The sequence below is a fragment of the Strix uralensis genome, chromosome 3, assembly GCF_047716275.1.
Source record: "Strix uralensis isolate ZFMK-TIS-50842 chromosome 3, bStrUra1, whole genome shotgun sequence".
NCBI lineage: Eukaryota > Metazoa > Chordata > Aves > Strigiformes > Strigidae > Strix > Strix uralensis.
In genome coordinates, this window is record NC_133974.1 from 116,054,033 (window position 1) to 116,076,675 (window position 22,643).

The 22,643-nt window shown below is 46.8% G+C and overlaps 2 protein-coding genes across 2 annotated transcripts in view; one reads left to right on the top strand and one right to left on the bottom strand.

The window, feature by feature from the left end:
* Positions 1 to 822: 822 nt before the first annotated feature.
* MTLN (mitoregulin) lies at positions 823 to 1,505 on the bottom strand. The gene has a single exon (XM_074864048.1). The coding sequence runs from the start codon at positions 1,413 to 1,415 to the stop codon at positions 1,239 to 1,241; it is 177 nt and encodes a 58-aa protein (XP_074720149.1). The 5' UTR covers positions 1,416 to 1,505; the 3' UTR covers positions 823 to 1,238.
* Positions 1,457 to 22,643, top strand: part of BUB1 (BUB1 mitotic checkpoint serine/threonine kinase) — a 32,949-nt gene continuing 11,762 nt past the window's right edge. Inside the window, exons 1-24 of the mRNA XM_074864049.1 lie at positions 1,457 to 1,550; positions 1,741 to 1,823; positions 3,698 to 3,812; positions 4,449 to 4,577; positions 4,837 to 4,953; positions 6,058 to 6,176; positions 6,355 to 6,456; positions 7,434 to 7,560; positions 8,565 to 8,766; positions 9,453 to 9,597; positions 11,222 to 11,407; positions 11,849 to 11,913; positions 12,186 to 12,273; positions 12,585 to 12,654; positions 13,202 to 13,421; positions 13,665 to 13,755; positions 14,061 to 14,174; positions 17,479 to 17,538; positions 17,617 to 17,761; positions 18,130 to 18,326; positions 19,314 to 19,354; positions 19,613 to 19,719; positions 21,093 to 21,145; positions 21,250 to 21,440. Coding sequence (XP_074720150.1) covers positions 1,530 to 1,550; positions 1,741 to 1,823; positions 3,698 to 3,812; positions 4,449 to 4,577; positions 4,837 to 4,953; positions 6,058 to 6,176; positions 6,355 to 6,456; positions 7,434 to 7,560; positions 8,565 to 8,766; positions 9,453 to 9,597; positions 11,222 to 11,407; positions 11,849 to 11,913; positions 12,186 to 12,273; positions 12,585 to 12,654; positions 13,202 to 13,421; positions 13,665 to 13,755; positions 14,061 to 14,174; positions 17,479 to 17,538; positions 17,617 to 17,761; positions 18,130 to 18,326; positions 19,314 to 19,354; positions 19,613 to 19,719; positions 21,093 to 21,145; positions 21,250 to 21,440 — 2,788 coding nt within the window. The 5' untranslated portion in view covers positions 1,457 to 1,529. The remainder of the gene's footprint in view (positions 1,551 to 1,740; positions 1,824 to 3,697; positions 3,813 to 4,448; positions 4,578 to 4,836; positions 4,954 to 6,057; positions 6,177 to 6,354; positions 6,457 to 7,433; positions 7,561 to 8,564; positions 8,767 to 9,452; positions 9,598 to 11,221; positions 11,408 to 11,848; positions 11,914 to 12,185; positions 12,274 to 12,584; positions 12,655 to 13,201; positions 13,422 to 13,664; positions 13,756 to 14,060; positions 14,175 to 17,478; positions 17,539 to 17,616; positions 17,762 to 18,129; positions 18,327 to 19,313; positions 19,355 to 19,612; positions 19,720 to 21,092; positions 21,146 to 21,249; positions 21,441 to 22,643) is intronic.

The window sequence follows — 22,643 nt, forward strand, 5'->3', positions numbered from 1 at the left end:
GAGCACACGCTTCGCACTTACTGGTAACCGCTGCCCCCGCCCCGACACAATGTCTCCTGTATGCAGGCAAGGCCACAGCACGGCACTGGCAGCCGTACGGAAACCCCTGCTTCTAACAGTCTGCCGGTCTCCGGGTTCAAACCACCCAAAGGCACACCGTGAAAAGGTGTCGACGCTTCGCTGGGCCTGTGCGTGCAGCTCGGAGCCAGCCGGTGTGGTCTGAACCACGCGCTCCCGCGAACTGCAGCTCTGCTGAACACGGGCACTCGGTACTGCACAGCCCAGCCTTTGCACTGAAGGAACTTCCACAGGTTTGAAACCTTGTTGCTACCAAAAAGCCTCAGGACTATTTCTTTGGCTACAGATCAGCATTTCATGATCTTAAGGGGTGCTGGACAGTTTTGGGGTTTTTCCCCCAGAATTTTTAAAGCTTTTACAGTTCAGTAATATAGCTGAAAACCAGCAGGCTGCAGAGCGTGCAGTAAATCCTCCAGCACAAAACAGGAGCACCCCCTTTTATCAGACTCAAAGAATACTCTTCTGGAATTTGCCAGTGATGGGAGGGGAAGATGGAACGTGCTACAGCTATCTGCACACTCCCTTGCCCAAAGTGCAAGAAGAAATTCAGAGTCCAAAGCACAAGCCTCCTCCATTTAATTTGCTCATTCACCCTGCCAACACACGTGCACTATTTCACCGCTTAATTGTCCCCACAGGTTTTTTTCATGTATACTTTTCATAAAGAGATTTGTCACTTGTTACAAGCGCCTGCAAGGTATGTTTTCACTTATCCAAGAAATAAGCACATCTAGGAACATCATGTCATGATTTTTGATAGTTTAATGCATTGGTAGCACTTCCTGGCAAGGGCAGAGCAGCATATGTAGACTTAGAGCGAGACAAATACAGACAACCCTGTGAAACAGGGAAATACATTTGGTGTCGTTGTTCCTGTATCCTCAGGATTTTGTGAGGTTAGTCCGATTGCAGCTTGGGATCTTGTCATCCAAAGAACAAAGGAGAGCCCTCGGTATCCCACGGATGCTGTCCTTTGCCAGGGGGGCTCCAACGCCGTTTCCACCAGCTCTGACAGCAGCACAGGGCGAATCCGCTTCTGCCGCGCCGAGGGGAAGCTGCAGGAGGAGACAACCGGAGGCTCGCGTCGACCTTCCCAAAGCGGTGGCGAGGGCAGGGAGGGGAGGCCGGCTGCGGGGCAGCTCCGAGGCCTCTCCCGGGCTTCAGGCCGCCTCTAGCTGCTCCTGGGCGGCGGCGAGGCGGCGCTGGAGGCGGCGCTGGCGCCAGCGGAGGAAGCGGCGGCGGGCGCGGGCGGCCTGCCAGCCCACCAGCACCCCGGCCGCGAAAGCGCCCAGCAGCGCCCAGCGAACGACCCGCGGCCGCAGCGCCTCCAGCCCCATCCCCGCGCCGCTCCGGCTCGGCACCGCCCCCCCCCCCCCCCCCCCTTCCGGCGGGGCCGGGCCGGGCCCCGTTAAAGGCAGTGGGGCGGGGGAGGTGCCGCGTCTGCCAGCGCCATGGCGGAGGCGGCTTCGCAGGTCTGGGGGAACCCGCGGCAGGAGGATGGGTCCCCGCAAGCAGGAGCGGGGCGCGGGAGGCTGCCGTATCCCTTGGGCCGCTTCTCGCCTCTATAGCGCGCCCTGGGGTGAAAGGGGTCTCCTTTGAGCGTTTGCCTTAATTTGTTTCAGGCTCCACCACCTACTGTCTGTGCTTTTCCCCTTTCCGCAGGATCTGCTGCTGGCAGCAGCGTTTGTCTCCGATGCGCAGTACAACAGAAACATTCCTTTTAAGACCTCCCCGGAGGCAGTCAGGTAAGGGGGTCAGTGTCCCCACAAACACCCCTGCCATTCCCTTGGAGCAGGGCTCCGTGCTGGTTTTGAAGGCAGCGTGCGGGGCACTCGAGCTGGGATGGGGAGAACCAACCGCAACTGTGTCCAAAGAGCAACAGCTAAAAACGGCTGGGGACCTCGGGTCCACCGTGTGCTGAGGAGGTGGGATGGCTGGGATGCACAGAACTGGATTTAAGCTGAAACGTGTATGTTGAATGGGGCTTAGTGCATCTGGAAAAAGAAACAAAAACTTGCTTTTTCCTAGAGCAAAAAAATTTAAATTTTTCAAGACTGAAGCTGCAGCGCTCTGTGGGAATGAGGAGTTTGGAGAGCAGGGCGTGCTGGAGTGTGGCTGTGCTGGGTGTAAGTGGCAGGGTTTGGGTAGCAGGGGGCTACGTGGTTGGCCTGGGTGGGAGAACAGCCCTGTGCCAGGTGGACACAAGCATTGCCAGCTGGTGTGGCAGCGGGTGACACCAACCCACTGCCCACCAAAACTTCAACTAATTGATAGAGCGGATGGTGCGTTTGCTCAGATGTATTTCAGAATGGGTGGTAGCTGCTAGGGGAGTAATTAAAAGCTTACGTTAATTGGTGATAACTTGAGGAATTTCACTTAAGACTGTTTTGCCTGCAACAGTGACTCTCTTCACTTTTAGCTGATGGTAAGAGGCCAAGCAACTTCAGAGAGGTGATGTTTCCCTCAGGCTTGGACTGCTTTAGGCAAACTGTTTCTTCATGTAAAACTTAAGAGAAGGTGGCTAGTGTAGAAGGGAACAGTAATACAGGGCTGCCCACAAAGCAGTGTGTGAGCATTAATGACTCCTGTAGCCCTCCCCACAAAACCCTTCCCTTTTACTTAGTTCTCATGTCTTAGCTAATAAAGTTTTTGGGGTACCTTGGAGACACAAGTGTGGCTAGGTATGTTTGTTACAAAGGATTTGAGCAGATGTATGCTGTTGTGTTGTGTAGCTGTAATGCCTGTCTGCTTTGGAAAAACAGACTCTGTGCATATAATCTTGTCCTGCCCAAGCATGCTCAGTGTAAACAGTAGAAATGAGCAGGTTTTAAGTGGCCATGTCTTGATGGTGTTATTAAGGGTATAATATCATGTCACCTGCCCCGTAGCCTTTATGCAGGTGGTTATTGGGCAGATGAAATGACTGTTTGGCAATGTTGGCAGCTTTTTTTATTGGCAGAGAAACCATATGCTCTGCAGATCTGCTCCACATCTCCCCAGAGGAGCCACTGTTGCATGCCACTGTGTGAAACCTCCTGTGGGAGGCTTGGAGCTGGATGTGTTCATGGTTATTGCTAGCATTCACCAGAGGTTTTGCTGCCTATGGGGACAGAATACTGCTGAAGCTCTGTATTAAAAAAAAAAAGCTTACTGTGCAACTCCATACTGTTCTCTGGTGGCTTTTCTTATTTCTTTGCTTTTTAACCTGCAAAGAAAGGGTGTTAGATAACTAATCAGATTTAGTTTGTGTGTCATGTGGATACCTCATCTTAGCAGAAGTTTGCACTCAAATTAAGGAGCAAGGTAATTACAAAAAAAGGAAGCAGCTTTACCAAATCTGTATGTTGCAGTCTTAAACTGAACTGAAGAATGCCTGTGTTCCACCTTCCTGGGTTTTTTACTCCTGGGAAGGGAGTGTAGCATCTATCAGCTCTAAGACTATAAGGAAGGACAAGGAAACAAATTGCCAAATCCCTGGCTAGCAAAAATTGTGCTGCTCTTGCCATTCCTTTGTGGCTGTCTGGGACAGCATGTGCTGTTATTTCAAGATGCATTTGGTGAGCACATGGGTATGTGCACTGAAGCCTTGATTTATGGTGCCGCTGCCCTCTTTCTACAGGCTTTATTATCTCTATAACCACTGGATTATGCGAACAGCCACCTACTTCTTCATCTTTCTCAACCTCTCCCTTGCGGTGTTTGAAGAACCTGCTGTGTATCCGCTCCCCTTCCTGGTAAGTTTTCGGTATAGAAGCAGAAATGCAACTATCATTGTGTTGCTTGGTAGAGCAAGCAAGGGTTTCTTGCTTGAAACTAGTTGTCAAGAGATAAATGATGCTGATATTTCTGTTGATATCTTTGGTCTCCTGAAATGGGAACAAAAAAGGGGCATAGGAGCTAGATATGGGAGCCATCATGGCTGTCAGCAATGGCTGATGTGACTGTGGACAAAGACACGTTGCTTTTCTGCATCTTGGAGAACAATTCTAGCCTTCTATATGACCCAAGTCCAGTCTTCATGCCTGAAAGCAGAAGTGGAGACTTGTCCTTAGAACTGATTTTTCTGTAGCCTTTATTTGTCCTGCACTAGTGTGTTTGAGAGAGATGTGCTCCTTGAATCCTAAGCAAATACAAATTTACTGGCTTTGACCTGCCTGTGGCAGGGAATTTCACAAAAGGCAGCCTGAAACTATTGCTTAACACCAGATATGCGAGCCTGTAAAACGGCTGACAGCAAAACCCACTGGAAAAACTTTTATACTGCCTCTGGTTTTCCTTTGCCTGTACCCCAACCTGAACATACTCATCAGTGCGAAGAAGGTTAGTGCTGCTCTTGGTTGTCCTGACTTGGGCCCCTTCTCTCTCTGCAGGTCACCTCTGTGGTTGAGGTGTTGTGCCTTGTGGTGTTCTTTGGCCGACTGACACATTTTGCAAAAGTCACCCTTCGCAACGTATTCTGGAAGGATACCAAGAATATCTGCATCATGGTTGCAATCCTGGTGAGTTAGGCCTAGGGAAGCCCCCAAAGTTGAATTAGACAGTGTAGAGGTGGCCTTTTTCTTCCTATTGCTTTCCTGGTAACACAGGCCTGATGTACAAGGGCTCTACAAGAGCTGTGGCCAGATCAACCAACAGTTGGGCCTGTCCTCACAAACCTGTCGTGTGGGCATCTGTCTTGTGTTGGGCAACCCTATTGTCATCACCATCTAGACCCATTTCCAACATTGCTTCTGGGAATTTTCCTTCTTTCTTCTACAGTTATCCCTAACAGACTTGGCCATATATGGGGTCCTCAGGATGTATGATGTGAGGAGCATTCGATGGTCAAGAATTGTGAGGCCCATCTTTCTGATCAACTTTGCGGAGAGTCGCCAGGTAGGGAAGAGGTCTGGTGGGATGTACCCCTGGTGCGGGGTCCTATTTTTGGACAACTTGCTGCTTTTTGAGAAGCAGGGGATTTAGTAGAAAGGTTTTTGTGCAGAAATGGCATCATTTAGGTTCCTGTGAATGAAGGCTTCTCTCAGAAGTAGCCTAAAGTAAGAATTGGAGGAAAGAGTATGTTTGCACTGGTGCTGCCTGGGCTGTGCACAAAGTACTGAAAGGCTTCTCCCTGTACCTATGGGCTGCGTTACTGCTGTACAGAGCCCTAAGCGTGCTTGGGGCTGGAACTAGAGCTTCTCAGCAAACACGATGCTGTGATGATTTTAGGGAAGATGGTGCTTAAAGTGTAAGACTGCATGGAGAAGGAAGAACGTTTCTTGTAAGGTCAGCCCATGGGCTGTGCTTAGTCCAGCCTGTGTGGAAGAGCAGCCTCCGTTTGCAAGCAGAGTCAGATGCTGTCTTCAGGAGATGTGAATGTGAGCAGCACCGCAGATGAGAAGACTGTTTCTTCCTGGGTCAGGGCCCAGGTTACTTATTTCTGGAGGTCTCCTAGGCAAACAAGCACAAGTGTCATGCTGTTCTCAGAAACTGGACTTGCAGTCTAGATGGGTGATTTGGACTCTGATGCCTCTAGTCACGGGCAGATCTTTGCCCTGCTGCTCAAGACCATTTTGGTCCCAACTTACAAATGAATAAATGACTGGTGTGGAGGCCTGGGGGAGGGAGCAGTTGAACTCAGAGCATGTGTTTTGTGGCCTGAAGCGATGGGCTTCTGTCCATGATGAGCCCCCTGCAGCAAGAGCATCTCAGCAGTGCCACAGGGCCCTCTGTCCCTTGGCTAGCTGAGTTCATGATGGCATGTAAATAGGGTTTGTCCTTCTAGCATCTCCTCTGGGGAATGAGAAGGAAAGGCCTGGTACTCTTGAATGGGTTTTAGCAGAGCAGCTGGCACATCTGGGTCAGAATCTCTCCTGTCAGGTGACAAAAGAGTGTCCCACTTTGCTTGCCTGTCCATGTGTAGGTGTTTGATCCAGATAGGATGGTGAGGGGAAGAATGGGTACCATCTTGCCTCTAAACACTTTCCTTCTCCCTGGCAGATTCGGAGAGCCTTCCGCAGCATCCGCAACACACTGCCAGAGATCACCTACGTCTTCTTGCTCTTCATGTTTAGCCTTCTCATGTTCTCCCTCATGGCCTTGAAGCTGTTTGGTGAGAGGTGTGAATACTTCTTTTGCTCAGAGCTGGGTGGGAAGAATGTGTGTGATACTTCCAGGCAGGAGGGAATCTGGCGACTCCAAACAATTACTAGTGAATACAAGCATTGCTGATATGTGCAGTTCCTGTGGTGGGACATGTGATCTCTGCTTAACTTCAGATTGTCCTTTTCCTCTTAGGAATCTCCAGACAGCAGAAGGCTTGCCGTATTTCAAAAACTACTTAGAAATTGTCTTTGACCTCTATGTGCTGGTGACGACAGCAAACAGCCCGGATGTTATGTATGTATGCTGAGCTTGCAGTCTTTCTGTTGTGAATGCTGGTGTCCTGCTCCTAGTGGCCAGATCTCTGGTTAGAACAATACTGTGTTTTGCACAAGAAGGTATTTCAGGGCAGCAACAGGGCTTTTACTTTTCCAGCCTGCAGGGGTTTCATGAATTCTCAGCCATCTGTTTTATAAATGGCTCTGAACCACAATCTGAGGTTAGGAAGGCTTTTAGAAAAGATGCAATGAAAATACTGCTTTCCAAATGACCCAGTAGCTGATGAAGGCTTAAACTGGAGGGACAAACATACACAGTCTTTAATTAAAACCCTTTTGTGAAAAGGAAGTATGTGCTGCAGTGATCAGGTGTCTTTTGTAGTATGTGCAAGTCTTTCTATGCCAACTCCTTTTAATTTGTACAGCTGTGTTAAACTTATGTGAGGGTTGGGCTTTCCATCCTCATTTATTCTAACTGGATTCCCATTTCGATTTGTACTGTGAAGGTATCAAAGATGGGGGGTAGGGAGGAATGGCACACTCGTTTGCGCACTGGAGATGTACTGAACAGAACTGGGATGTTACAGGGACCCTGGGCATTTAGACTGAAAAATGCTGCTAGTCCTCCTAGAGTAAGTGGAAGAGGAGGTCTGTGTGCAGTCAGGGTCTGTGGAGCCAATAACCACCTTATGACTGAGACATCACTTCAAGACTCTGCACTTAAACTTAGCCATGCTGACAGAAGCTTAATCTCTGTGCTTTCTCTTCTGCATCCCTTCAGTCAGAGCCTGATAAACTAGGATGAAAACCTAGTGGAAGTCAACTGTTCTCTAACTGAACTAATGCATGGGTTTTAGCTTGGGTGTTACCTGGCAAGCTTTATCTGGCTATCCAAAGCAGTACTTAGATATCTGTCTGGAAGACTGTTTTCTTGTGGCTTCTTTTATGTCCCTGTTTGTCTGCCTAGAAAGTAGCAACCTCTCTCCCCTTCTCTAGGATGCCGGCATTTGACTTCAGCTCATGGTATGCCCTGTTTTTCATTGCCTTTGTCATCGTCAACACTTATATCTTCATGTCTCTCTTCCTGGCTGTTGTGTACAACAACTACAAAAAACACCTGAAGGTAATGTTTGGAGGAGCGAATTGTGATTGGTGACTGCCTGCTGTTTGATATAACCTTGTAATGAAATATCTGGCTTTCCCTTGGAAAGCATCTGCTTCTGGAGAAGGGGGTTCAGCTTCTTGCCTTTGTTGCACTGCAAATAACAAGCACAGGTCCACCTTTCATATCATGGGAATTGTTGTGAGTTCTGATTTTAGCATTTAACAATGAAACATTCTACAGTGCTGTGGGCCCAAGAAGTTGCAACAGATGTCTCTGTGTTATTGCTGTAAGAGCCTTAGTCCTACTCAGAAATGCTGTGTCTATGCAGGAGACTGATTTGAGTTGGCTATGAGCACACAGCACACTATCTGCCACTGCATATGCTCTTGGAGCAAAGGAAATGTAAATGGAGGTGTGAGTGAATCAGAACTCTTGCTGCTCCTAGCCAAGCTGAGTAGGTGCAGTTTGGTACTTGTGATCAAAGGGTGAGAGCTGGAAATTCTGGGTGATCCCATGAGGGGACTGACATTTTCTCAGTAATCAAGTTGCTAGGTTTTCCCAGAGGCTGGTCTCCCAAGGGTATAAGATTCTTTAGCCTGCTTGTAATTGTGTGCAGAGGAGGATCTCCACCCCTGATCTCAGCAGTATTCACTTACGCATGGGAAGCATGTGTGGACGCATCCTCTTTGCTTCTGTGACCTGTGGACATGCAGATCCTGTGATCTTTGTTGTCTCCTTCCTGTTAGACACTATCCATTGTCTTTTCTTCCGGTTTTTCAATGCATCTCCCAGCAGCAAGAAATCCATTGATCCTTCCAGAGTGCTGTGCAGAGGGTCCACAGTTGCCTGTTAAATAGCACTGCTCATCACCCCCACTGACTGTGCCGTACTTCTTGTCTAATGTACTCCAAGTGTGTTCCTCTGAGTCTTGCATCTCTGTGCCATGAAATAAGACTTTCTTTTTAAAAAAAAAAAAAGAGGAATGGTGACTGAAGCTGGCTGAATCACAATACTCTTTCTAGAATGAGATCCGTAAGCTTGCTTACATGAAGCACTGCAAGATGATAGAGGCCTTCAACATCCTGAAGGAAGAGGAAGGAGCACAGTTTGTGGTTAGAGAGGCCCAGTGGAAGCAGCTTGTCAAGCTGGTGGCTCCTGATATCAGCAACTCCCACCGAGAGCTGCTGCTACGCATCTCGGATGATGAGCAGAAGGGTTTCATAGGTGAGTAGTGGGGCACTGCTATGCTCGAGGGATTGGGGAGGAGCCTGGGGTCATGAGCCTGATGCTTCAAGGGTTTTGGCACTGGGACTTGTGGTCTGTAATGGACCCAGAGGGACTCCAGGCCCCTCTTTCTGCTTCCTTCAGATTGCTTAAGTCCTGAAAGGTGGTTCTTTCTGCCTGTGCTGTAGCCTGTGTCATGTACACTGTGGGCAGCTCTTCATGGCCATTTGACATCAGGCCAAGCTTGCCATGGAGAATGGGACCTCCTGTTCACAGCACAGGACAAGGAAAGCCTCCCTTGTTACCAGATTCCTCCAAGCAATGTGGCTTCCCACACAGTCCTCTGGAGCCTTTCGCTGTGCTCCTGCTGGAGACAGGATATCAGGAGAGATGCGTCAGTCTCCTCATGCTAGATCATGCCCATCCTGATCATTAAAGGTTTGTGCTGGTTGTTGGCCTGTAGCTTGAGCCAGTGTCCCAGGAATGGAGCAAGAGGAGCTGCTTGAGTACTGAGATCAGCCTGTTTTGTGGTGGACACCACTCTGGGCATGTGCTTTGCCTGCTGCAGCAAACAGATATTGAGTCCACACTGCTGCAGCTAGTGTGCATATAGGTTTGCATTTGCTGGACGCTGTCTTGTTTTTTAATGACAGCAAACTGATGTGTAGTGCTCTCCCCTACTGTAGACAAGAAGTCCTTTGTACAACTGGCAGATCTCCTCAACATCCAGGTGATTACCCTGAAAATACGCAGCCATCCACTGGGGCAATGGGTGCCTGGTGTATACAAATCAGCAGTGAGTCGGTTCCTGCGCAGCATGGTTAGGCACAGGTAAGCCTCTGCTGCTGGAGCAAGCTGCTCTTAACGTTCAAAGGGCTGCAGAGCAGCGGTGTTGCAAGCAAATGCTCATCTGGGTGTCATGCTGGAAAGTGCAGACTGCATCTAAGCAAACATTGGGGCTTCTGTTTTTAAAAACTGGTCTGTGGATCAGCTGTGCTCTTGGCCTACCTTCAGTAGTGTGGAGAAACTAGACTTGGCTATTGTCAAGTCCATACCTCTTTCAGTCCCACTCGTTCAGATCTTCTATAGGTGCTGAGTGTAAATAGTTTTTACTGAAAGCAAGAAGTGCTTTATGGCCTGCCTTGAAGGACTAGTCTAGATGCTTCACTTAAAGGTGATCTTACCTCAGCAGTCTTTGCTGCAAAGCTGCGTTGTGCTGCTTCACCGGGTCTTACCAAGTTGGTACTATGAGCTACTAGTGCTCTGTTTGACATCTGAGTCTTCCCAGAATTGCAAAATCACTGAAATTGGAAGAAACTTCTAGAGATGGCCTAGTGTAACCCCCTCACTCAAAGCAGAGTGAGCTAGCGTAGGCTACTCGGGGCTATATCCAGTTGGGTTTTGAGTATTTCCAAGGATGGAGACTCCATAACGTTTCTGCAATCTGCTCCAGTGGGTTTTTTAACCCTTGGGTTAAAAAAAAAAAAGGCAAGCTTTTTTGTTTAAATGGAAAATCTTGTATTTCAACTTGTGCCCCTTGCCTCTTGTGCTTTCACTGGATACCACTGAGAAGAGTCTGGCTCCGTCTTCTGTACACCTTCCCATGAGGTATTTATACATATTGAGAGCCCCCTGACCCTCTTCCCTCTCAGGCTGAACAATCCCAGTGCTCTCCACATGTAATCTATTAGACTGTCCTATCCTTTAATCAGTTTTGTGACCCTTTGCTGCACTCGCTCCAGTATATTCATGTCTCTTATACTGGGGAGCCCAGTTGTGGACACAGTACTCTAAATGTGGCCTCACCAGTACTGAGTAGATGGGGAAAATCCCTTCCGTGGAGCTGTCACAACACTCTTCCTAGCGTAGGCCAGGATGCTGTTGGCCTCCTTTGCCACCAGGGTGCATTGCTGGCTCACGTTCAACTTGTCAACCAAGACCCCCCACTAGACCCTCTGCGGTTCACCCCCAGCCTGCACTGGTGCCTGAGGTTATTCCTCCCTAGGAGCAGGACTTTGCATTTCCCTTTGAACATGGTGGGGTTCCTCTCTGCCCACTTTCCAGCTTGTCCAGGTCCCTCTTGGCTCCAGGACACCCATCTGGTGTACCAGTCACCCCTCCCAATTCTGTATAGTCTTCTGTTTCACTCGTCCAGTCTTTCTGCTTGAGAAATGCTGCTTGTCTTGTTGAAAACTTAGTTGCAGTCAGTCTCTTAACACTGGGAGCATTGGCAATGGTGTACCTTGAAGGCTTGCGCTCTACTTTTTGTTGGACTTCAAGGGCAAAACTAAACTCTGCAGTAACTTTTCTAAACTCTCAGGTTTGGGGACAACTGATGGGTAAAGGTAGTTTCCTAAATGGCAGTGTTTGACAGGAGGCAAAGGACTCCTGAAATAACTGTGCAACTTTTACCACCTTGGGAGTGGCAAACTGATTTTTCTTTTTCTTCCTGCAGGGGATTTGTTTGGACTTACGATGTGATCATTCTAATAAACGCCATCTTCATTGCTCTGGATGAGGAAACCCCTTATATTTCTTATGCAGAGTGGGTCTTCCTTGCTTTGTATATAATTGAGATACTCCTGAAAGTGTACACTTACGAACCAAGGGCGTTCTTTGGCAAAAATCAGTTCTGGAACTGGTGAGTGGGATAAACGTTTAAGGGTGGTGTGAAGTGTGGCAAGATCTTTGTGTTTAGCTCCTCAAGAACAGAAGGTCTTTTGTAGAGATGGGCCACTTAACTCATTTGTCAGGATGTAATTAAATTGATTGTATGCATCAGAGGACAATGTGCTCTTTCCTGGCCTAACCTGACTCTGACAGAGACTACTGTTCTCTGCCCTGCTCTGCTATCTCAGTCAAAAGTGCCTCTGCAGCATGTGAAGATAGTGGCTGGGCAGGGGAAAGCGTTTTGCTAAACAAAGCTTTCCCATCTTCCCACCCTGCAAATAGTTTGAGATGGTGCAGGGCTGTCTGGCACAGATGTAAGGAAGAGGGGGTCACTGCTTTTATGTCGTGTGGCAGCTTAAGTGCTCATTCTCTGTCGCCACAAATCTAACAGCACTGCCTTCCCTTGTGCTAGGTTTGATACTCTCATCATCTTTGCTGCCTTGACTGCAACAATACTCAATACCACCCTGAGATCGAGTAAGTGCAGCTTAAGCAGTCTGCATGCATCTGGGAAACTTGGTGGTCTTGAATTGTCTTTTGCCCCATCACCTTGGGCTTGGGAGGCTTTTTGACAAGACAATGAATTTTCTATAGGGTTTCTAAGAACTAACCCAATCTCCCTTTTTTTTTTATAGCTACCTGTTGCAAATAGTGTTTACCAAGGACATAATCATAACAAATGTAGGAACATGCTTTGCATCTATGCTTATTTTTCATAACAAATAAAAAAATCTTTTTTCCTTTCTCAGCCACGAAGTACAACAGCCAACAGATTCTGGACATTGTCTTTATCTTAAGGGTCCTCAGGCTAATAAGGATTGTTGACAGCATTCAAAGGTAATGAAGAGAATGGGATAGGGTTGTGTGGTTTTGGGGGTGGGGCACAGGCTGTGTCAGAGGCTGGCTGAGTCAGTGCCTTGAGCTGCTCTGCATGGCTGCTTTAGACTGACCATAGTCACTTGACAAAGCATCCCAAGGCCTTGTCCCAGTGTGCCTGGGATGAGCCCAGTTGCTGCAGCCTCTCTGGAGGCTTACTAATAAATAAGGACATGTGGGGAGCACATGCTGGGTGGAATGTGATGATAAGCAAGCATGGGCTTTAAAAGAGCCTCCCCACAGCAGGTGTTGCCATGAATCATTTGCTGTAGGTTCCGGGTCATCATGAACACACTGATAAACATCGTACCAACAATGTTGACATTTGGTGGGCTGACTCTGGTAAGAAATCCTTGTATCTTAGCTTAAAGCACTCCAGTTTTACAGGAATGTGTCTTAAGTCTTGCGCTCATGCTGTTTCCAAAAGGATAAATGCAAATCTCTGAATGGCGGGCCTTTGAAACTGTAAGTGTCCATTTGATTCTTGGTCACTGCACATGTAAATGTGTGCAGAGGGTTGGGTTCCTGCTAGTTGCCAGGTCAGGACATCTCTTTTTGCTCCACAGGGCAGTGAGGATGTTCTGTGCAGTCTGGGCTTCACACTGTAAGGAATCAAACTATGGTTTGGGCAAGAAGCTGAATGAGAAACCTGTTTCTCAAATAACGTCCTAAAAATAGCTTCTGTTATGATTTGAGAATACTTCATGTATTTGGGCTGGAGTTCTTGGCTTATTATTCCTGCTCTTGAGTGGCTTGGGTCTCTTGGACTCTATGCTGCTCCTCAGCAGCTTGCTATGTCTGTAAAAGCTGGAAAACTTGTTGGAACTCTGAACTTGCCATGGAGTTTGCTGCTCACTGGAGAAGCAGGCGACGGGGTTTCTCTTCCCAGGTTGTGTACTGTGTATTTGCTATTATTGGCATGGAGTTATTCCATGGGAAAATCCAGTTCTTCCCTGCAAACTCGAACGCTCCTCATTCCCTGGAATGCGGAAATACAGCTCTCAAGGATTCTCTGTTTGCCCGTGCGAAATACTGCAAGAACAACTTCAACAACTTTGCCTCATCCTTCATCGTCCTGATGGAGCTCACTGTAGTCAATCAGTGGCATGATATCCTTTGTGATGGAAGGTCCAAACTAGAGCTTGGTGATCCATGCTCTTCCCCGACTCTGTTCTTCCCCTTGTATTGCACACACCCATGCGTGTAGTGCCAGACAACAGAGAAATGGTCCTTGCAGGGGGTTTTGTTCAGATGGTCATTGCTGGGGAGTATTATCTGGTTCCTCCTCTAGCACCGCTCCACAGCAAGATGTTGTCCTCCTTTAGTGCTCTTGTCCTTAACTCCCGCTGTATTTTTTGCCAATGGATTTGCCAATGTGACGGTTCAGCCTGCGAAGCTGTATTTCATTGCCTTCCACATTGTGATGGTGATAATTATTGTCAAGTAAGTTTTGGTTTTCACTTAGGGGGCAGAGCCCCCTCTTCCCTCCAACCACGGCTCTGCTGGTGGTCCTGGGGTCTCACATGGTGTGACTCTTACAGCCAGGACATGTGTTGTAGAGGAATCTGCTGCATCTATTCTTACCTCCACTGAGTGCTTCTCTGACTTAGAGCTCCCCACCTCCAGCACAGGAGGGTTTGGAGTGCTAGGGAACGAGTCTGGGAATACTGAGAGAGTAGTTGATGCCCAAAAGCGGGGGGGATGCCAGTAAGGAAATGCTGTTATGTAATTCTGCTCATTTCTTTCAGTATCTTTGTGTCGTTCATTTTGGAAGCTTTCTTTGTGGAGTACTCCCTTGAGAAGAGTGAAGTAGAAACAGCCATTGAACAGAAAATCCAGGAGCTGGGAATGGGAGTTCAAGAGTAAGCCCCCCAAAAGGGTAGTGCTGGATGTGGCTGGCGTGGAACATTTGATGAGGGCTGTGGGACTGGAGGAAAAAGCCACCCTCTGTCCTGAGGTGTGAGCTGAGACTCCTCTTTCTTGTCACAAAGTTCTTGCTAATCTGTCATGACCATATAGGCTTGGTCTGGATGTTAGCAGAAGGCTACTCATGTAGGCCTTGCAGCTGCCTTGCTGAACTCTTCCAGCCCCAGGCTGTTGCCCAGAGGACAGGATTGATGCTGGAGACTTAACAACATGACTGGTGCTTGTCCTGCCCAAGAAAATCCTGCTGGGTACCTGTGGGCCCCTGGGGTAGGATGAGTTCTCCCCAGGGTAACTTCTAGTCCTTTTTGTGTAGGGATGAGCTCCAGGATGAACATCTCCTTGATAACATGGAGAGTGCTGAGCATGACCTCGAGGGGGAAGGTGGAACAAAGCCACAGTCTAAAGGGCTGGTGTTTAAAATTGCCTCCAAACGTAAGTGCAGCCCTACAGTGTGCCCAGTGTTTTGTTGAAGAGGCCATGGCTCTGAACTGTCCCTGATCGTGGCCTCCTTGGGGAAGCTTCCAAGCACTTCTACTTCCTTTGGGCTATAAAAGCAGCTAAAACCCAGCTGGAGGTTTTGAGAGAACTGTGGACACACTAATGTTTGCTGTTTCTTTTCACTTCTGTGGCAGCTTCTTTTCCTCTCTTCTACCTCATCTTCTGTGCACGCTTGTCTTCAGTAGCCAGTCTGTGAAGACATTGCCTTGGTGGCTGAGGTCCTGCTGTTGTCAAGAAGTCTGTCATCTTTTCTCCTGCCTATATGCACTGTGCATTCCTCCTGGCTTGGATCACAGGGTGACTATATGCTCCTTTCCTCTAGCTTGATAACTTTTTTTTTCTCCTGATGGCTTTCTTGCTGTACCTTAGCCATTTGCCGAGCTCATGCTTCTTGGCATAGCAGCTGATTGGGATCATAAATCTGGGAATGGAAGCGCTTAAAACATTAAAATAATGGTCTTACCCTTTACAAGCACTCACAGCGCTTAAAAGTATATGGGGTAAAATACCAGGGAACATTATTTGGGGCATTTGTTTTCTTGCCTGTTTAGTGTAAAACATGAGGAGCAGCCTTTGAGTAAGAGTTGCCTTAAGGTAGCCACTACCTAACTTCTGCTGAAGAGTAGAATGGATGCTTACAGTGATTGTTTGGGGTTGTTTTTTTTTTTTTTTTTTGGCCACCTGCAGGGTACAGGACAGTTGACTCTCTGCTCCAGCGTATGTTTGAGGCAGAGATACCCCTTGAGGACGAAGGCCCTTCAGTTGAAGAGTTCTCAAACTTGTCCCCTACTGCTGCTATACCCAGTAATGTGACTTCTGAGAGTGCTGCATAACAGGAGCAATCCGCCACAGTCAACGACAAGGAGCTAACTCTCGGCTGCCTGGGTCTGGAGTATTTTCCCTGGCTGGCCGCCTTCAGCCACTGCACTTATACCCCTGGGCCCAGATTACACAGTGGAAGGGGCAGCTGACGTCGGAAACAGCTTCGTCATTTAAAGGAGCTTTATCTCATGTAAAGTCTCATATAAATGTTGAAACTGGAAATACTCTCACAGGAAAGCAGAGGGAGAGTTGGCGTAGCAGACTGTGCCTGTTGAGTAGTGGTGCCATAGTCAGTATGTTATGAAATGCCTACTTCTTGTAACTGGAATCTTGTATTACTGCACTTTTATATGCATATATGGACCAATGTAAGCTGAATTAAACAGTTCCTTAGTACATTAAATTCAGCAGTCAAAAAAAATGACCAGTTGTCCCAGAGTTAATGATGGGAGGGGGTGGGGTGTGTTGCATCATCTCCTCAACGTTGTGGGTTGCTGACAGGCATGGAGCCCTGTGGAACCTGGGCAAATAACGCCAGGGAGAGGGCTGGGGGCTCCTCCTCACTCCCCTGTTTATTTTGACATGCAGAGAACAAGTTTTGCTCAGCAAGACCAAGGTGCAGTGAATTGTGCTGTCCGGATCTGTCCTATGCAAATCTGAACTTGTTATTTTATAGGTTGATTCTCCTCCGCCTCCCGTTGATTTGCAGAAAACAGACTCTATAACTCAAATAGAGTTATAAAGCAGGTATGTTTACTCCGGCCGGGGTGCAAGGGGATTTCTCCACAAAGTTTGCACACCCACCACACATTTTACCAAAAACTTAGAGAGTGTGGATATACATATTCATTGGATTACATGACACAAATATACATATGCATGAGTAAGGCTGGGTTAGTTCGAAAGGCTGATGTCAACAGTTTGTTATCTTTGCACCTGCGCATTGCCTCCTGGTGCTCGTCTTCGGGGATCTTTGGGAGGAAGGCTCGTAGTCTTTCTCACCTTGTTTTTCCCTGGAGCATGCACAGATTCTCTTAGCCAATTTCTTGAACAACAAAAATGTTTTTTCAGCCAGTTTACTCATCCTATCTTATTTAAGGGAACCAATGAAACTTCTACAATCCGTATATGGCTACCTTTACTCATTACTGAGGCCCAACTAGTTAGAGCACACCTGTTCCTCAAGGACAAAAACATGATATTTTGCTGAACACTGCAGTTCTTGGTAGATTTTCACAGTAAACTGCTTTGTTTTGATGGACACAGTAGTCCTTGGTAAAATTCCACAGAACAGTCTGGGCAAGCAGGATTATTAGTAATATTAAAAAAAACTATAATACTATAACTTGATAGAAGTAAGTAAATAAGTTGCTAAGCAGTTTTCTATAAGTAAATAAGTCTTAAAACAAGTAATCATTTCTCTGTATTACCGTGCCCGGCTAGGCCAAGCCCGGGCTGGGCTTTGGAAGTCCGGCACGGCCTCCCGGCTGGCCTCGCCCAGCCAATGGCATGAGGACAAGCGCGGCCCGCGGGCGGGACTGGCGGGGGGCGCAGCCAATGGGAAGGCGGCGTGGGGCGGTGGCGCGCCTGCGCGGCGAGTTTGAATCGGCGGCGGCCGTTGAGGTGCGCGGATCATGGAGGCGGCCGTGAGGTGAGCGGAGACCCCGCGCCGGGTCACTGTGTGCGGGGAGGGCGCCGGGGCCACCTGGGCCTGCTCTGGGGGCCGCCTTAGGACAGCGGGGCAGGTGCTGTAGGGGGGCTGGGGCGCGCAGGGTGAGGGATGGGCGCAGGCCTTGGCCTTTGCCCCGGTGCGGCTGGCCCGCCGGAGCTGTGGGGTGTTAGCGCCTCGGGCGGGGAGCGGTTGGCTCCTCGCCGGGTGTTTCCTCCTTGGCCCAGCCTGACCTGCTTTTCACCTTGCAGGAGCTACGAGGCTCAGATACGGAACTACCAAGGGACGGACCCCCTGGAGCCATGGGACAGGTCAGCGCGCCCGTGGCTCGGCTTTTGGCGTTGCTTCTGACGCTCGGCAGGGTTATAACTTGCTTGAGTGTGTTCCAGGTATGTGCAGTGGGTAGAAGGATGTCTTCCCCTTCAAGAAAAACAAAACCGCTTGCCCAGTCTCCTGGAGCAGCTTGTGAAGACGTTCTTAAGTGACAAGAGGTACCACCAAGATTCAAGATTTGTGAACTACTGCATTAAGCTGGTAGGTACATGCTTTTTGGGGAATTAAGATATCCTAAAAAAATTAAAGTTGTCCCACATTCTGCAGTTCTGTGACTTCAAAGAGTTGTGGGATGAAAAGGAGCCCTCAGGGGTGGGGCATGCAATTCAGATGTATTGCGCTCTCTAGGAGCTCTCAGAACTTTTCAGTCTTGCTGAAGGGCAGCATATTTTTTTAAAGCTGTGTTATTAAGATGTTTAGCTTGTGAGGGGTATCTTATCTACCACCTGGTTTTATCTTTAGAAAATAATGCTTTCCTATGATGATACCCAAGAAAATGTTATTGGGTTTTTTGCCTGCAACTCTCTTGGATGTTTTTGAAAGTGCTTATGCATCTTTATCTTATGCAGGCAGAGTTGATCACTTCTCCTTGCCAGTATTTTGACTACCTGTATGGACGGGGAATTGGTGCAAAGGTGTCCAGCTTCTATGTTGCTTGGGCTCAACAGCTTGTGCATGAAGACAATGTGCAGTGTGCAGGAGCTGTCCTTCAAAAAGGGCTTCACAACCAGGCACAGCCACGAGAGAGCTTGCAACAGCTGTATTGGTAATTCTGACACATCTTTTACTTGTTGAGTTATCCAGATATCATACAGTTAATTTTTTTTCTTGTGTGCCTATGCCTTGTGTTATAGCAGAGGTGGACCAATGATTATTTTTGTTAAGGGTAGGTATAAGCCTAATACTTTGCTGTTCAGTGTTTATTGGATGTTTTGGAGGGTGTGTTGAGAAAAACTGTACCAGTGTGTCTTCAGTGAAGTAGGACCCAAAAAGAAAATCCCTTAATCGATTCATTTCCTGTCTAGTGTCTGTTAAGTACATCCAAACTGTAAAGATGCGTAGCATGGCCTGCTTCAGGCAGCCTCCTTTGGAAATACTATGTGTGAGCTTCATTATTTGGAAGCTCAAGCAAGCTGGCCATGCTAATGACACCTGGCTTTTCAAGTCAGGGACATCTGTATGCTTTCCAGAGGGTGTTACTTGGCTGTAGCTCAACCTGGAGCTGGCTGTGTTTCTGTTGACACTTCCAGGTGAATGCATACTTCAGCTGTAGACTGACTTGGATCCTCTTTGATTTTGGTTTGTGGCTATAGCTGGAACTGCAGTGAAATCAGACATCAGTTTCCTGATCCAAGCTGGATTTTTTTTGTCCACCTTGGGGATATGTTGACAATAATACATCTATCCAGTTTCTTCTGCTTAACACGCAGCTGAACTGGAGTTTAGCATTTAGCTGTTGGAAGCCCTAGAGCTGGTGCTTATCATGATGCTATGTGTTCCCTCTGGTGATGATAAAACAAGAGCCCAATTTCCATATACTCCTGCCTATCGCAGGCTTTTTTTATTTCTGCGAATGTGACGCTAACAGGATATGTCCATATACAGTAATAAGTGTCCTGTAACTAACATGAGTTTTTTAGTGTTACGTTTCATAATATGATGACCATACAAGGAAATCAAAGGTTCCTGGGGGGTGGGGAGGAATGAGGGACAGATCACTTAATGATAATAACTGACATCTCTTACAATTTAGCTGGCTGCAGAATTATGATCCTCGGAACACTCCTTTGCAAGGTGAGGCTAAAGATATCTGCCTGTGAGCTGTAGCTCAATTAGGTGAATCTTGTACCTCGATCAGTGAGTTTTGTCACTGAAGAAAATAAGTTTCCTGTAGAACCTGGGTTTTTCCTGTTTTCCTGGCCATATTTAAAATTCTTAAGGGGAGTATATTCAAAACTAGGTATTAGTTTTCCAATGTTTAAAGTTAATAGAAATTCATAAATGAGAAAATTATTTCTGTTCATTAATGCAAACCTATATTATCTGTCCCAGGTGCTGCTGTTCTAAAACCGCTTCAAACTTCGCATGCTGCAAATCAAATGGTTCCTCGAAAAGGTGTTTCAAATCTTAATGACCCAGTGTACACTTGCAAAAATCAGGTAAATGACTATTAATAAGCAATTTAGACATTGTCAGGAAAATGTGGAGCCCTCACATAAAGTTTAGATTGATGAGCTTGGCTGAGTAAGAAAGATAAAATATTCTGTGTATCTGGTGTATCTCAAAAATGTTACTGATGTTTTTATATTGTAAGCATCACATCTTCACAGAAATATCTCAATTAGGAAGCATCAGGACCCAGTTTTTAGTCACTCAACGCATTTCCAGAATCACAGAGAGAGTGTGATCCGTCCAGCTGGTTAGCATTCTTTGGAGGAATAAGAAGATCAATAGATTTTGTGCCAGTCATGCTTCTTAGAAATTGCCTACACTGCATTTTGATGAAATTCAAGTTACTTCTTAAATACCCTCTTTAAGAATGTATAAAAGGTAATGCCAGAGGCAGAAGAGAAATTTCCAGGCTGGTCCTCGGTGGGATGGTGGCTTTTTACAGAAGTCGGTCTGTTGAAATGGGCAATAACTAGATGACTGTCACAGTTCATTAGCCCCCCTGTAGGTTGCCAGGTCAGGCTCTAACAACTTCCAGCTGAGGTTCTTCTTATACTTCATGGAGATCTTAAGTTTACTTCACAGTCCAAATCCCGTCACCCTGTAATTATCTCCCTTCACCTCCTTCCCCACAATAAAACAACCAAAAAAAGAAACCATACTTGTTGTAAATCAGCTAAGTACCAGAATGCAGCACTCTCAGTCTTTTGAGGTTTGACAAAGCTAGTAACAATTCGTCACAGTCTGGTCCAGCCAGATAAAAGGTGAACGGAGGGTGACATTAAAGACTGCAGGTGGGAAACCGATGTAACCTTTCTCAACTTGGTCCTGTTTTCTGAAGTGCTCATGGCTCTTTCAGTTTGGTATTGCCTGCAAATATGGAAAGATATCTTGGATGATGGAATAGAGCTTAAAACTGACTATGTCTGCTGCCTGTTCTGTAGCCCTGAGGTTGGATAGCTTGTTAAAGAAAGAAACTGGATGGGGCCACCCAATCTGTTCTTAACAAACCTAAGTGATCTGTAACTTAACATTCCTGGTTTTTAGAATAGAAACTATCTGTTTGACTAGTTCCAGTGTCCTTCTGGACTGCAATTTCCAGAACTACACCTGTCTTACTTAGTTCTCTGGGATCTTTTTCATCTTCCAAAAGCTCTCGGAGATTACAGTGAACAGGATGATTCTTCGGGATGAACTTCCTCAGGCTCTGATGACCTGTAGAGCTCTCTTTCCATTCTCATGGTCTGAATTGTCATCTCTTCAATCAGAATTAAATATTAGGGGCTTCCCAGTTGCTGGTCTTGTCAAAATGGGTGGTTAACTATAATATCGGAATTTTTTTATTTCTCCTGCCCTGCTTTAGGGTCCTGATTCTGCTGGTATTCAATCCTGTTCTTCTGGTAGAAGAGAAGAAGTGTAAGTGTCTGGGTTTTTTTAAAGTCACACTGTGGGAGAATTAACACACTCCCAGAATAAATCAAATAAACTTGAATAGAGCTTCCTCTTGTTTTTCCTCACAGAAAGTACATTACGTACATCTCCAAATCTGAAGTTCATCCTAAGTCGTCATCTACTGTAATTGAATGTGAGCAGGTTGCAATGTATGATAAAAACCTGCTCGTATGTGAAGGTTCTGAACTTTCATTTGAGGAGCTAAGAGCCAAGAGATACTTCAAGAAATATGAGCGCCTCAGAAGACAGCAAGAATGGGGTATTCTTTTCTTTCCATCTAGCTATTTCAGAAACATTCTCATATTCTTGGAAAACTAGTACTTGGCTGCGTTCATTTCTTTTTAACCTCTCTACTGAAGCATGAAAACTTTCTCAAAGTCCAAGTTAGCATCCCTGTACAGAAACGGGGTGGGGTGAGCTTGGAAACATTGGGTAACATGCCAAATGACTGACATCAATATTTACTGTTTAAGCTCATCCCTTGGGTTTGTCTTTTCAAACCGATTTTTATAAACAGTGGTGTTTCTTCTGAGGAAACAGGAGGAAAGTGTGAGCAGCTCTTGGCAGTACTAGTTACTCTGATGAGAGTTCTAGCTGCAGCGCTCTGCCACCTGTAATTCAAGTTTGAGAGTATCTTGGGGTCCTATCAGTAGGCTGTAATCAGAGAGCGCAGAGCATGCTTTAAACTGTTGTAGGTTATGTATGACGCCACACTTTGTCCTCGGCCCGAGTCAGTCAAAACCATCTTGCAGTGAAGAGTTGACACTCTCTTTGCTTGGCCTTCTTTGGCCAGTGTAGATGTGGGATGCCCCTTGTATAGTCAGCGATGGTGTGCTTGTAGCTGGGATGGTCTCAAGGCATAGAAAAGGCAAAGTTTGTAATTCGAGGTAATACCTTTATTTGCTGAATTGATGACATTTTGGAGAAAAAGTAGGTGATCTTTCAAATAGACAAGTCTTGGAGAAGCAAAACCACTGAGTGGAAATAGAGCAGCTGCTCAGAAGTGAGTTAGTTGTGTATCTGACCTTTTATAGGAAGGGAGAAGAAAAGTTGCTGGGGGATGTTGCTGGACAAAAGAAGTAATTATCTCATTTGGTAAAGGAAGAAATGGATAAATTGTAGTCGGGGGAAAAGAGAGAGATTCAGTAGGAGGGAAGACGCTAATGCATTTTTAAAACAAGTGGTTGAGCCTGGCACCACGCTCACACCAGATGAGAGGTAGGCTAGCCCATGAACTAACTGCTAAAAGCCTTAGGGCTGCTGCTGGTTGCTAGGCCAGCACTGAGATAGTGTGTGTAGCCCTCCTCTGAGGGGTCAGGACTGAGAGGTTAGGTACAGTGGGTCATGTGGGAAATATCTGCCTCTTGCAAACTTACACCTCTAGATCTGAGTGTTGTTCTGCAGTTGCACAGACTATATATATGTACATTTTAAATTCCAGCAGCTTGTAATGTCTGTGTTG

Bases quoted from the DNA above. Each gene is read 5' to 3' on its own strand.
- MTLN (XM_074864048.1), bottom strand. From the start codon at position 1,415: ATGGGGCTGGAGGCGCTGCGGCCGCGGGTCGTTCGCTGGGCGCTGCTG.